At 48.0% G+C, this 14,106-nt stretch overlaps 1 protein-coding gene across 2 annotated transcripts in view; it reads right to left on the minus strand.

The window, feature by feature from the left end:
* SNX27 (sorting nexin 27) overlaps positions 1–12,366 on the minus strand; it is a 44,811-nt gene extending 32,445 nt beyond the window's left edge. Inside the window, exon 1 of one of the 2 annotated variants that reach the window (XM_083715775.1) lies at positions 11,887–12,366. In XM_083715775.1, coding sequence (XP_083571901.1) covers positions 11,887–12,299 — 413 coding nt within the window. In that variant the 5' untranslated portion in view covers positions 12,300–12,366. The remainder of the gene's footprint in view (positions 1–11,886) is intronic. The other variant, XM_083715776.1, reaches the window with a different exon arrangement.
* Positions 12,367–14,106: the final 1,740 nt, after the last annotated feature.

Genomic DNA, 14,106 nt, shown 5'->3' on the forward strand with positions numbered 1-14,106 from the left:
CTCTTGGGCTTGCCGATCAGAAGGTCGGCGGTTCGAATCCCCGAGACGGGGTGAGCTCCCATTGCTCAGTCCCAGCTCCTGCCAACCTAGCAGTTCGAAAGCACTCCAGTGCAAGTAGATAAATAGGTACCACTCTGGCGGGAAGGTAAACGGTGTTTCCGTGCGCTGCTCTGGTTCGCCAGAAGCAGCTTAGTCCTGCTGGCCACATGACCCGGAAGCTGTACACCGGCTCCCTCGGCCAGTAAAGCGAGATGAGCGCTGCAACCCGAGAGTCAGCCACGATTGGACCTAATGGTCAGGGGTCCACTTTACCTTTACCTTATACCACCCTTCATATACTATTTGTGAGCTTCTCGGGCAGGGCGGGGGGGGGGGGAGAATCCAACACTCCGCTTCCTGAGCAAGTACAAAAGCACCCACAAAATGCCGTGTCCTAATGCAGAATCCTGCAGCTATATTTTTTTTAAGTGCTAAGACAACCCACAAGACAGAAATATTTTGGCCTTGCTTGCTCTGCCGATCTCTTCACCGAGCCATTTTCTGGCACCCTCTCCCAAGCTCGAGCACTGTGAAAATATCCAAACCTAGATGGGCCACCGCCTTGCTTTCAGAGACCGATTCTATGCCTTCGCCAAGCTTTGCATTCCCCTCAGCTCATTGAGACTGTGGAGAAAGCAAGTAACTAAAGGCTGCCATCCTCAGCTGGCTTTACTTGCAAGTAACGCTCACTTCCTGTCCGGCTGAATGCATCAGGCAGATGTTGCAAAGCGTTCAGATGTTCAGGAGCGTCGCTGCCTCTGACCGTGGAGGCAGAGAATAGCCTCTGTGGCTAGCAGCCACTGACAGCCTGCTCCCTTGCGACTTTGTCCAATCCTCTCCGCCCAATCCTAAAACCATGCCCAGGGAACCTTCAGAGGACATCTGAAGGCAGCCCTGTTTAGGGAAGCTTTTAATGTTTAACAGACCACTGTATTTTAATACTTCGTTGGAAGCAGCCCAGGGTGGCTGGGGAGACCTAGCCAGATGGACGGGGTATAAATAATAAATTTATTATCATTATTATTATTATTATTATTATTATTATTATTATTATTATTATTATTATTACAGTGGTACCTCGCGTTAAATACGCTTCAGGTTAAAGACACTTCAGGATACAGAATCCGCTAACCCAGAAATAGTGCTTCAGGTTAAGAACTTTGCTTCAGGATAAGAAATCATGCTCCGGCGGCACGGCAGCATCAGGAGGCCCCATCAGCTAAAGTTGTGCTTCAGGTTAAGAATAGTTTCAGGTTAAGTACGGACCTCCGGAACGAATTAAGTACTTAACCCGAGGTACCACTGTATTATTATTATTATTATTATTATTATTATTATTCATATGGGCCTGAGCAGCTCCACCTCCTCCTCAAACCAGGGTGGTGTGACCTTAAAGATGCAATCACTGTCACAAATCCTACACAGGACAGTAAGGGACCTCTGCTGGGGCGGGGATCCAGGTTTCCCAGATCTTGGGCACTGGTGGTGCAGGAAAAGGAAGGTGTCATCTTGCCTCAAGTAGCTTTGCCCACGCAATAACTTTTTCAAGGTGCCTGACACCCTCCTATTAAGTAACCTGTCCACTCTACAAGGAGGTGATGCCCAGAACGCAGGAATGGTTTACGATCCTCCCTCAAGGGCTTTCGGCTGATAGCGGAACAGTAAAAAAAGAAAGAGAAACCAAGAAGGGGAAGGAGGAGAGCGGCCAGGATTTATGAGCCAAGTCACATTTACTGGCACGGGTGTGGGAGCAGGGGGGCCGCTGCTGCCAATGCCACTCCAGTAATGGCAGAGCCACCGAGCAGGACTGCGAGGGAATATCGTCATTCTATCTAGTGGGGGACCTAGCTAGATCCCTCCACGGTGCACAGAAGGGCAAGTTCTGTTATCAGAAGCGACTCCGAAAGAACAGAGACCCTCCACTTTGTATGCTCCCGGCAGCAGCTCCGGCAAAATTAAAAACCAGCCTTTAAAGGACGGGTATCTTTGTACTGCATGATAAAGAGTTTAGCTTTTGTTCTGTTGCACAGGCAAGCGGGTGACCTCATGATTCGCTGTGTGCATCAAGGACGGGATGGGAAGGTTCAATATTCTGGCTGCCAGGGCAGTTCAATCATCTCTGGAGGGGGGGGCAGAAAGGCTCCTTGTCTGGAAGCTTATGGGTGTGGGAAGCTGTCTTATCAGGCAGGCCACTGGTCCCCTAGCCCTGTGTTCCCCAACCTGGTGCCCTCCAGATGTTTTGGACTATGACTCCCAACAGCCCCCAGTCAGCTACTGGGGAAGGCTGGCCTGGCATGTGTAATCTACTCCAATGTCCAAGGGCAAAGGCTTTCACCAACCTGGAGATGCCAGGGGACTTCCTGCATGCAGAATGTGAACTCTGGAGACTTTGCTCTGCCTTTGTCTCCGCCCCACTGTTACTGCACTACAACATAAATTGGCCCTACCAAGCAGGGATGATGGGAGTTGTAGTTCAGCCAAGGCTCCTCCCACACCTGTCCTGGCCTCCTTCCCTCTCTTCACCTCCTTTGCTCCGCTTTACAAAGTGACTCAAAACTTTTGTTTTTCCTTCTTGGTGTTCTGAGGCAATTCCTTTTCCTCCCCACGGGTTAATTATTGCAAAGGTTCTACTTTAAAAGAAACACTCTGACCTCTCCAGTGCAAAGGTCCCCCCTCCAAATTCCCACTTCTCTCTAAATTTTATTTTTTTAGACTGCAAATGCACAAAGAGGTGGCACCCAGGTTTGATCCCTGGCATCTCTGTGTAGGGTGGGGGCGGGATCTCTCCGAAACACTAGAGAGCTGCTGCCAGTCAGTGTAGACAAAACTAACCTAGATGGACCAAGGGCCTGGCTTGGGTTAAGTCAGCACTTTATCCCTGCTGTATGAAGAGACCAGTATGTCTTCTTCCTGTCCAGTGCCCAGAATACTTTAGGCACTTTTGCAAATTATAAATTTTGGGGATGAGGATTACGATGCCAGCTAACAATTATTCACCACTTTGCCTAACTGTAGGGACGTGGGTGGCGCTGTGGGTTAAACCACAGAGCCTAGGACTTGCCGATCAGAAGGTCAGCGGTTCGAATCCCCGAGACGGGGTGAGCTCCCATTGCTCAGTCCCTGCTCCTGCCAACCTAGCAGTTCGAAAGCACGTCAAAGTGCAAGTAGATAAATAGGTACCGCTCTGGCGGGAAGGTAAATGGCGTTTCCGTGCGCTGCTCTGGTTCACCAGAAGCGGCTTAGTCATGCTGGCCACATGACCCGGAAGCTGTACGCCGGCTCCCTCGGCCAATAAAGCGAGATGAGCGCCGCAACCCCAGAGTCCTCTGCGACTGAACCTAATGGTCAGGGGTCCCTTTACCTTTACCTTGCCTAACTGCATCCCTATGTGTCACCAGCCTACCAGGGGAAGGAACTTGTTTCCCCCTGGCTCACTGCAAAGCACCATCCCACCTTCAGCTTAGAAGCCACAGAAGAGCAGCAGACTATTTAGCAGCTGGAAACAAGACTTCTGGGAAAGCAAACTCCTCAGTCTGGTTTCTTAGAAGTGGGGCACGTGGCTCTTGGGAATGAGGCACAGAACCTAGCAGAACGGTCACAATAACCAGAATGAAACTGGGGCAAAGGAACGCAATAAAAGTGTCCTCAGTAGATTTTATGTCACGTAGCGTGAACTTTTGTTAACTTCTGCAACTCAGAAATTAATAGCACAATGACACCTGTTGACGTGGCAAAACACCATCAGTGGTGCTGAAATTATAACACTTGTTGTAAAAAAAGAAATCATTCCTACGCTTATGGATATTGATTGAGAATCATGATTCCAGGGTTTTTCCTCTAAAGCAAATAACTTTTTTCCAGCCTCAGGGTCGCATTACCTCATAAGCAACCTATTGTATCATTCATTCATTCATTTCTCACCTTTTCCCCCAGACAGGGAATCAAGGTGACTCTAACCTTTGTGCAGCAAGGTGCATTCCAGCCATAGAAAAGCAGAAGTTCCCACACACTTCTGTCTTTCATCCAGGCAAGCTTTTGAAGGACGCATTCCAGCTAGGCAAAATCATTTGAGGAAGGTGCTAAGTCAGGGAGATTCACGACCTGGAGGAAGTCCAGAGGACCAGAGAGGCATTGAGGGCCACATTTGGAATGGGGGCCGAAGATTTTCCACCTCTGATCTAAAATATATAGGTCTTGATCACTGAACAGTGCCTCTTCGATGAATACTAGTCAACATGAAAGTCTGATATTGTTTCCTCCAAGAAACACCTGTTGGTCTGTACATCGGTTGCCTAATCCTGACATATCCCAAGCTGCTAAACAAAAACTATCTTGTTCTCAAGCGCATCCTAAATATCCAGTACTTTCCACCAGACACTACTAAAAAGAACAACTCATTCTCTAAACTATTTGTTGAAAGCCACTGGATTAGATGACATTTGTTGCTGCAAATTTCCCAGGCCAGGAAATTTAAAACTTTGATTTTTAAAAATGTGTATATCAAGAAATGCCAAAGATCTCTCTTAGCCCTGCCTACTTGCTTGCAGATGTGGCAAGCCAGATATCTTTAGCAAGCCTGTAAACAGGGCACACAAGCATCTGACTTCCCCAACTGGGTAGGAATTTGTGAGGCAGAGACAGGAACAATCTTTAAAACCCTTGTGTTTATTTAAGTTTCCTGGACTCTGACTCCTAGGGTTAGTCAAGCACAGTGTGGACCCACTGAGATTAAAGGACATGGCTAATTTGGGGCCCCTGATATCCGTAGAGGATAACCTAGCTGGATACAACGCATAATTTGGTCCAAGACAGTTTGACACCTGAGGCAAACCACAAAGGGGCACCTCGTTCCATCCTGTCCCCCGCCTGCTGAGGAAAAAGAGGTCGGTGAAGATCTGTACAAGGAACAAGCGGGGAATCAAGATCTACCATACATGGAGAACAAGGGAGGAGAGGGTCCTGAATCATGCCCAGCAGAGCCATTTCCTCCCTAGGGGTGGGAGGAGACCAGCAGCAGTGCCTGTTTGCCAAGCGCCACTGTGGAGGGGGCACTGGGAGGGCTGCCGGGGAAGCAGCAGATCCAGCCTCTAAGGAGCATGCACCAGCCACCTCTGCTGCAACAGCTGCAAGAGATGCATTCCCTGGAGGCCAGATGGACCCTCCTGCCTGAGGCGGTCATCCCATCTTGCCTCATGGGTGGGTTGGCCCTGCACACAGAGCCCTACATCACTTCCTGTCATAAGGGCTTGACTCGCTCCCACACCCAATCTGAAAGAACAGGGCCAGATCATGACCATAATACCTGAAGGATTTGGACCTATGGGAGGTGGGCAGGAAAGGCTGGAGGCCCTTCGTGAAATCCATAGGCTTTGTCTCCAACTAAGTTCTAGAGGAGACCCACTGTAATTCATGGGCCCAAGACCATCATTTTCATTGGGTCTACCACCAGTAGGACTAGCATTGGGTACAGCTCACAAGCGTCATCCTCCAAAGTCAAGATCATGCCACATTACCCACAGCCCTCTAAACATGGCGTGCAAGGTGTGAGAGGGGAGGGCCATTCTCCCTCTGACCACCACTACCTCAGTGATTTGAAGAATAATAATAAATTTTATTTATACCCCACCCTCCCCGGCCAGAGCCGGGCTCAAGGCGAATAACACCAATAAAATTTCAGTAAAAACATAATAAGAAAAAATAAAAAGAACAATTTAAAATACAACTTAAAATGCAATGTAAAATGCAGCCTCATTTTAAAAGTCAAAACCATAAAGGGGAGGGAAACATAAGGGTCAGACTGAGTCCAAACCAAAGGCGAGGCGGAACAGCTCTGTCTTGCAGGCCCTGCGGAAAGATGTCAAGTCCCGCAGGGCCCTGGTCTCTTGTGACAGAGAATTCCACCAAGTCGGGGCCATTACTGAAAAGGCCCTGGCCCTAGTTAAGACCAACGTTCTCTGGTCCATGGGGTCACGAAGAGTCGGACACGACTAAACGACTAAACAACAACAACAAAGCACCTTATGACTTGGGACCTCCAAATTGTTGTCATTTGTGGACCTCAAGGTCCTCCGTGGGGCATACCAGGAGAGGCGAAATTACATCCAGTGTAAAAGTATGCCAGCTTCAACTCTGTGCGGTTTCACTTGTATAATAAGAAATCAGGGCTACATTTCCTGGGAAGGCTTTAGATATTTTAAGTACAACTTTAAAATACACAAAAAGGCTCATATTCACCTTTCAGTACCAGTAAACAGAGTCTTATCTTTCCCAGGGCTAGCTTAAATGATCGTTGTTAAAAGCATTTATATGCCATGATTCAGTTTAGACTCAGAGGCAGCATGCCTCTGAATACCACTTTGCTGGGAATCACTGGTGGGCAGTGTGCTGTTGGACTCAGGTCCTACTTGCAGGCCTTCCAAAGGCATCTGGTTGGCCACTGTGAGAACAAGATGTCAGACTAGATGGGCCACTGCCCTGATCCAGCAACACTGTTAAGGTAGGGAACCAGTAGCATGTTCCTATTACAGACCGAGGAGAGGAATTGGGCAAAATTAAGGGCAGGGTTGACTTGCAACATGAAATAGGACTCACAGAATTTCTCCATGGGGATGGGAAGAGATTGCACATGCCTAGAAAATGGAGCAGGAGCTCCAGCCAAGTCACACCCCTTGCTGAGCTTATTCACAAGAACCTAAAGAGTATCAAACAGGTGGTGTCCTGCAAAAGACCAACCTCTCATTGTGCCAAGGGGTTCACAATCTTTAATGCTACACGGATTAATGCTACACAGAATAAACCACAGAACAAGCAAAATGTTTTAAAGCCATACATGCTCGGTTGCATGTGCAAATATTCAGACAGCGACAAAGTCCTTATGAGGTGTTCCTCAGAGAAGGATGACAAGTTAAAAGTTTTCTATATGGAAAGATTCAGTAATGGCTATAAACCACCAGTATGACCAAAATAGGGAGTATATTCGACACTTCCAACGCATGAGAAAGAGTCCTGTTTTGATCCCCATGGTGAGTTTAATAAGACCCAATTTGTGCGTCCACGGAAGTTTAAACGCCAAATGTGTTGGTCAGGTGCAGAATCCCGGAAGATATGAAAGGTCCAATATCATTTTTCGTTTCCCCACAACCCCACCCCTGAAGCTGCTAGATTGCTGTTCTAGGCCACGTTAGTGGCAACCTCGCACTGACCTAATTCCTCATTTTACAGCACAAACCACCTCTTCTCCTTCTTAAATGGAAGTGACCCTATTCCACGCAGGCACTGCAACCTTAGGCCACTGCCAAGCACCGGAACAAATTGTCCGCCAAGCCAGCAGCATGCAAAACGAAAATCCCCACCCAGGGTTGACTAAGAAAGTTGTCCATGCTGGGTTTAATTCATGCAATGGAAAAACCAGTGACTTTTTCTCCAGCTCATGGGAACATTGCCCAACTAACAAGACTAAAACGAGGACACATTTTTTCCCCTTCTGCTGACATCTCCCAAACTCACTCCGCACAGAAAACTCAAAGCACCCACCAGTAGGGAGGGTAACTGGTCTTGCAGAGAAGCTGGCCCTGTAGGCAATTTTTTTAGCCATCCCATGGACCAAAACATTTTAATTCACGGAGCCAGTAAGGGAATCCAAACTCAGCACGTCCAACGCATCCTTCCAACTGCTACAAAACTCTTCATTTTCTCCTAGTAAATAGACACTCTTTGTCGGTGTTCAGCAAAAAAATGTTTAAATGAAATAGATGTTCTTAGGAACTGGTTTGCTCTGAACAGGGGAAGAAACAGAAAAAGACCCGCTGACTTGTACACCAGTCCTAACAAGACTCTGATCAGAGAGCAACAGAAGTGCTTCAATCTTGTTTCTAATTATTGCACCCACACCCAATAAATCCGCTCCCAAGTGTTGCAAGAGGTGCTACTCCTACTCAAGAACAGACTCTCATTGAAATCCACACAACTAACGTAAGTCCACTAACTTCAACTCGTCTTCTCTAAGTAGAACTTGGTTGGCTGCAACCCCAAAAAACCACCAGGTTGGGAGAACTGTCTCCAATCCAAAGAATACTGAGAAACATTTTCTGCTACTTTTGTCAGGGAATATCAGGCTTTATTAAGCAGGACCATTTCAATGCAACAGTTTCATGGATAACCTGGACACAAGTCCTCCTCTCTATTCCATCTTCACGGAGATGATGTTTGAGGGGAGAGCTTGGGAAGGAATAGACTGAACTAGGAGCTTTTGAATGTAGGGTTGCCGTATGTCTGGTATTCAGCCCCCTTAAGCAGTGTCCGGGCGGAAATCGCTGAAATGTCGGGGAAAATCCGAACGTATGGCAGCCCACGTCGGTAGAGTAGATTGGTTATTTTCATTTTTTAAAAAGCAACCCTACTTAATGAAAATAGCTACCAATACTAGTATATTCAAGAAGGCAGAGATTGCCCATGATACTTAGGGGGGGCATTGCCTATAACTGGGGGGAAATAATAAGGGACTCCCAGTTTTCATCTGTATTCAATACCCCCTCAAATCATCCCTTTGGGGAAGGAAGGCCACACACAGGCATATATTCCAACCCTGCCTGCGGACTTTCAAATCTTTTTACCTGTCTAACAGAGAAAAGAGAGGTGCTTATGAGAACAGGTGAGTGAGTAAGGTGTCTCCAAGTGGAGGATCCCACATAGGGTGTGGTCTGAAGGCACAGGGGGCTACCACTAACCAGGCCTGGGTTGGAGCAGTGTATTAACAGAAGACTCCCTGGGAACCCCATGCACCCCATTGCCTTGGGTTCCATGATGGAAGAAAGGTGGGATTTAAAAAAACCAACTCCCTACATTTTATAACATCACACTCACTTTTCTTTCATTAACATGCAGGGAAAGAGGAAATGACTAAAAGCCTGAAGCTAAAACAAAGCCTTGAATAGGCCATGGAAAACCATTAAGAAAAATAATAATACAGTATCTTAATAATATCCATCCCCTACAGCTGTAGCCAGTCTTGAACCAACCATTCTAAAGAGTAGCATTATCTCTGATGCAATGTATCACAGTATTAACTGTGGATGGAGGAATGGGGAGGGAGGGGCTCCCCATATCTCTCCTTGCAGTTATAGGGAAATCCTAGATATACGAGGGAGAGTGCTGTATGCTGTCCTCTGGGGAGGTAATAAAGTAACTTTAGAATTTTGCTGTATGAATTGTGGGTGGTTTGTACCAAAGCGAAATGCACCTGTAGAAGAAAGTTTAAAGCAGTAATGATGTAATCTGAAAAACCCTTACACATTGCCTTTAACCGGGAGAATATTGCTACATAAACCCTAAGTAGAGAACTCTTCCCCGTCAACCTAAACATTCCTTTGCTCAGCCTGATATAATCCGAGAATACTCTATCAAACTTTTTTTCATTTCTAAAGAGGGAATAATGCAATAAAACTTCTGAGTGGGGGTCCTTTCCCCCAAGTACCCCCTCAACTATAGTGAAAACCTTGAACAGGCCAGTTTGCAAGTAGCAGCACAATACGGTATCCTCCAATATGTGAGGAACATTTCTATATAATTGTAGATGGGTTGCCCCCAAGAGGATGGGGAGCTCCACATATCCCCTCACCTTTAAAGGAAATCTTGAATATAAAGAAGGAGTATGAGCTATACGGTGTACTGCAAGAATGTAATTTTTTAAAACAGAAAAAGAGAGAATATGATTATATAATTTGGAATGGGTTATACAAATAGCTTGCATGTGATGTGGTGGGAACAATCCACTGCCTGCCCAACAAATCTCAGCTGTGGTGAAAAAACAAATGTAGTATGATCTATTATTTACTCTGAAACTAGGTATGTTTCCCAGAGGGTTAGCTGTGCTGGCTTCCTATAGAATAAGTTTTTTTTTAAAAAAAAAAGTATTGTGGAATTTGAAAGCTGGCTTATTGGGACATATAAGCTTTGCTAGGCTTCGGTCCACTGCATCAGATGCCCTTCATAAGCCCATTAAGACTTATTAAGACTTAATAAATTTATTGGCCGTCAATATTTCACAAGACTCTTTCTGCATGTCTATATATGGGTCGTATCTGGCTAAGTCATCCTCAGTGCAAACCTACTGACATCAATGCACATGGGTCATTTGAGTCCATATGATTCCAATGGGCCTACTCTGCGTATAACTTAGCAAAATGCAACTGTGTGAGAGGGGGGGCCATAGTGCACACACCACTAACATACATATATATATAAAGTAAAATGTATTATATATATATATGCTCTGGGAGTACATGCACACAGATACATATATAGATATATGAAGAACATGACTACATAACTATAAGCCACTTGGAGATTTTATTACAACCAAGTAGTATATAAATTTGGTGAAATCAACAAACAATAAATAATTGTGGCAGGTTACGCACACTAAATGCATCCCCTCACCTGTGGTGCAAATCCTGAATGGGGCTGTGATACTAAGAAGCAGCACATCTTCAGCATTAAAACACAGATGAATATATAGACATAAACTCAGGCATAAACATATACTCCCTCTACACATGTGTACTTGTGTGAGTGCTGCGAAAGGACAGTGCTAGTGATAAGGCAGAGTCTTATCAACACGACTGAACCTATGCATAAACTCAGGAGCCACAGACCCAGAGGGAAAAAACAGGGAAGAGATCTAAAATTGGGATTTGCAGGTAGCTGGGGTTAGACCCCTAAGCAGAGGCATCAGCTGTGGCATTTGATGAGTTTGAAGAACAGAAGTGAATTATATGCATGCATGGCTGTATATACATATGCATACTGTGTATCTATCTATCTATCTATCTATCCATACACACATATGCAAATAAAATTCTGGGGTATACAACCTCACGCTGCACACGTGTGTGCAGAAAGGGGGGAGAGGATGCTCTGAATTATATGCATGCATATACATATGCATACTGTGTATCTATCTATCTATATATGTAAAGGTAAAGGTAAAGGTACCCCTGCCCGTACGGGCCAGTCTTGACAGACTCTGGGGTTGTGCGCCCATCTCACTCAAGAGGCCAGGGGCCAGCGCTGTCCGGAGACACTTCCGGGTCACGTGGCCAGCGTGACATCGCTGCTCTGGCGAGCCAGAGCCGCACACGGAAACGCCGTTTACCTTCCCGCTGGTAAGCGGTCCCTATTTATCTACTTGCACCCGGAGGTGCTTTCGAACTGCTAGGTTGGCAGGCGCTGGGACCGAGCAGCGGGAGCGCACCCCGCCGCAGGGATTCGAACCGCCGACCTTTCGATCGGCAAGTCCTAGGCGCTGAGGCTTTAACCCACAGCGCCACCTGCGTCCCCATCTATATATATATACACACACAAATAAAACTCTGGGGTGTACAGCCTCACGCTGCACACGTGTTGGTGTGTACACACACACATGCATGTGGAGAAAGAGAGGAGCTGCAGGTGTGTGTTTTGGGAGGGCCCGCCCCCCATACTCACACCTCGAGGATGCTGTCCCCTTTGCATGGGTGTATATACATATGCATATCCACACAGGCATGCAAATAAAACTCCGGGGTGCACAGCCTCACGCTGCACACGTGTTGGTGTGTAGGTGTGGAGAAAGGGGGGCGAGGATGCTCTGAATTATATGCATGCATGGGTGTATATACAGATGCATACACACACGCAAATAAAGCTCCGGGGTGTACAGCCTCACGCTGCACACGTGTTGGTGTGTACACACGCACACGCGTGTGGAGAAAGGGGGGAGCTGCAGGTGTGCGTGTGTTTTTTTGGGGGGGTGGAAGAGGGACCCTCCCTCCCTCCCTCCCCTCCCCGGCCCCGCCCCCCCGTACTCACACCTCGAGGATGCGGTCCCCTTTGCGCACCCCGGCGCGCTCGGCCGCCCCCCCGCCCAGGACGGCGCTGACGTGCTGCAGCGGCGCGTAGAGCTCCCCGTTGATGCTGCGCAGCTGCCCGCCCTCGCTCACTTGCCCGCGCACGTTGAACCCGTAGCCGGATTCCGACTTGACGATGCGGACCACGCGAGGCCCCGCCGGGGGGCCGGGAGGCGGCGGCGGCGGCTGAGGGGGAGCCGTGGGGGTGGTGGCGGGGGCGACGGAGGAGGAGGAGGAGGAGGAGGGAGCCGGCGCCGCTGCTGCCGACGAAGACGACAAGGAGCCCGAGCCGCCGCCTCCTCCCCCGGAGCTGCCGCCCCTCAGCGGGCCCGGCAGGACGGAGCGCGGCAGCCCCTCGCTCCCCTCGTCCGCCATCTTGGCGCGAGCAAGACGCCGCCGCGGCTCTTGGGCCCCCCGCCCCCCCCCTCGGAGAGCGCGAGCGCTGTCACGCGACCGGCCACGCCCCCTTCTCCCTCTCGGCCGCCGCCGGCTGCCTCCGCCTCCTTTCCGGCTCGCCGGCTTCCGTAGCAGCCGCCGACGCCGCACGCACGAGGACGCATGCGCACAAGCGGGCCAGCCGATTCCACGCACACACCGGGGCGCCGGCTGCTTTTAGGACTACAGTTCCCATCATCCCTCACCACTGGTCCCAGTAGCTAGGGGTGATGGGAGTTGTAGTCCAAAAAAAAACAGCTGGAGACCCAAGTTTGGGAAAACTCTGGTCTAGTTACAGTGAAGTCAAATGGGCCTTAGAAAGCACTGCAAATAACAAGGCCAGTGGAAGTGATGGTATTCCAGCTGAACTATTTAAAATTTTAAAAGATGATGCTGTTAAGGTGCTACACTCAGTATGTCAGCAAATTTGGAAAACTCAGCAGTGGCCAGAGGATTGGAGAAGATCAGTCTACATCCCAATCCCAAAGAAGGGCAGTGCCAAAGAATGCTCCAACGACCGCACAATTGCACTCATTTCACACGCCAGTAAGGTTATGCTTAAAATTCTACAAGGAAGGCTTAAGCAGTATGTGGACCGAGAACTCCCAGAAGTGCAAGCTGGATTTCGAAGGGGCAGAGGAACCAGACACCAAATTGCAAACATGCGCTGGATTATGGAGAAAGCTAGAGAGTTCCAGAAAGACATCTACTTCTGCTTCATTGACTATGCAAAAGCCTTTGACTGTGTCGACCACAGGAAACTATGGCAAGTTCTTAAAGAAATGGGAGTGCCTGATCACCTCATCTGTCTCCTGAGAAATCTCTATGTGGGACAAGAAGCTACAGTTAGAACTGGATATGGAACAACTGATTGGTTCAAAATTGGGAAAGGAGTACGACAAGGCTGTATATTGTCTCCCTGCTTATTTAACTTATATGCAGAATTCATCATGCGAAAGGCTGGGCTGGATGAATCCCAAGCCGGAATCAAGATTGCCGGAAGAAATATCAAAAACCTCAGATATGCAGATGACACAACCTTGATGGCAGAAAGTGAGGAGGAATTAAAGAACCTTTTAATGAGGGTGAAAGAGGAGAGCGCAAAATATGGTCTGAAGCTCAACATCAAAAAAACCAAGATCATGGCCACTGGGCCTATCATCGTCTGGCAAATAGAAGAGGAAGAAAGGGAGGCAGTGAGAGATTTTACCTTCTTGGGTTCCATGATCACTGCAGATAGTGACAGCAGTCACGAAATTAAAAGACGCCTGCTTCTTGGGAGAAAATGATGACAAACCTAGACAGCATCTGAAAAAGCAGAAACATCACCTTGCCAACAAAGGTCCGTATAGTTAAAGCTATGGTTTTCCCAGTAGTGATGTATGGAAGTGAGAGCTGGACCATAAAGAAGGCTGATCATCGAAGAAACGATGCTTTTGAATTCTGGTACTGGAGGAGACTCTTGAGAGTCCCATGGACTGCAAGAAGATCTAAGCTCTCCATTCTGAAGGAAATCAGCCCTGAGTGCTCACTGGAAGGACAGATCCTGAAGCTGAGGCTCCAAGACTTTGGCCACCTGATGACAAGAGAAGACTCCTTGGGAAAGACCCTGATGTTGGGAAAGATGGAGGGCGCAAGGAGAAGGGGACGACAGAGGACGAGATGTTCGGACAGTGTTCTTGAAGCTACCAGCCTGAGTTTGACCAAACTGCGGGAGGCAGTGGAAGACAGGAATGCCTGGCGTGCT

The sequence above is a fragment of the Podarcis gaigeae genome, assembly GCF_964106915.1.
Source record: "Podarcis gaigeae genome assembly, chromosome: 16".
Classification (NCBI taxonomy): Eukaryota; Metazoa; Chordata; class Lepidosauria; order Squamata; family Lacertidae; genus Podarcis; species Podarcis gaigeae.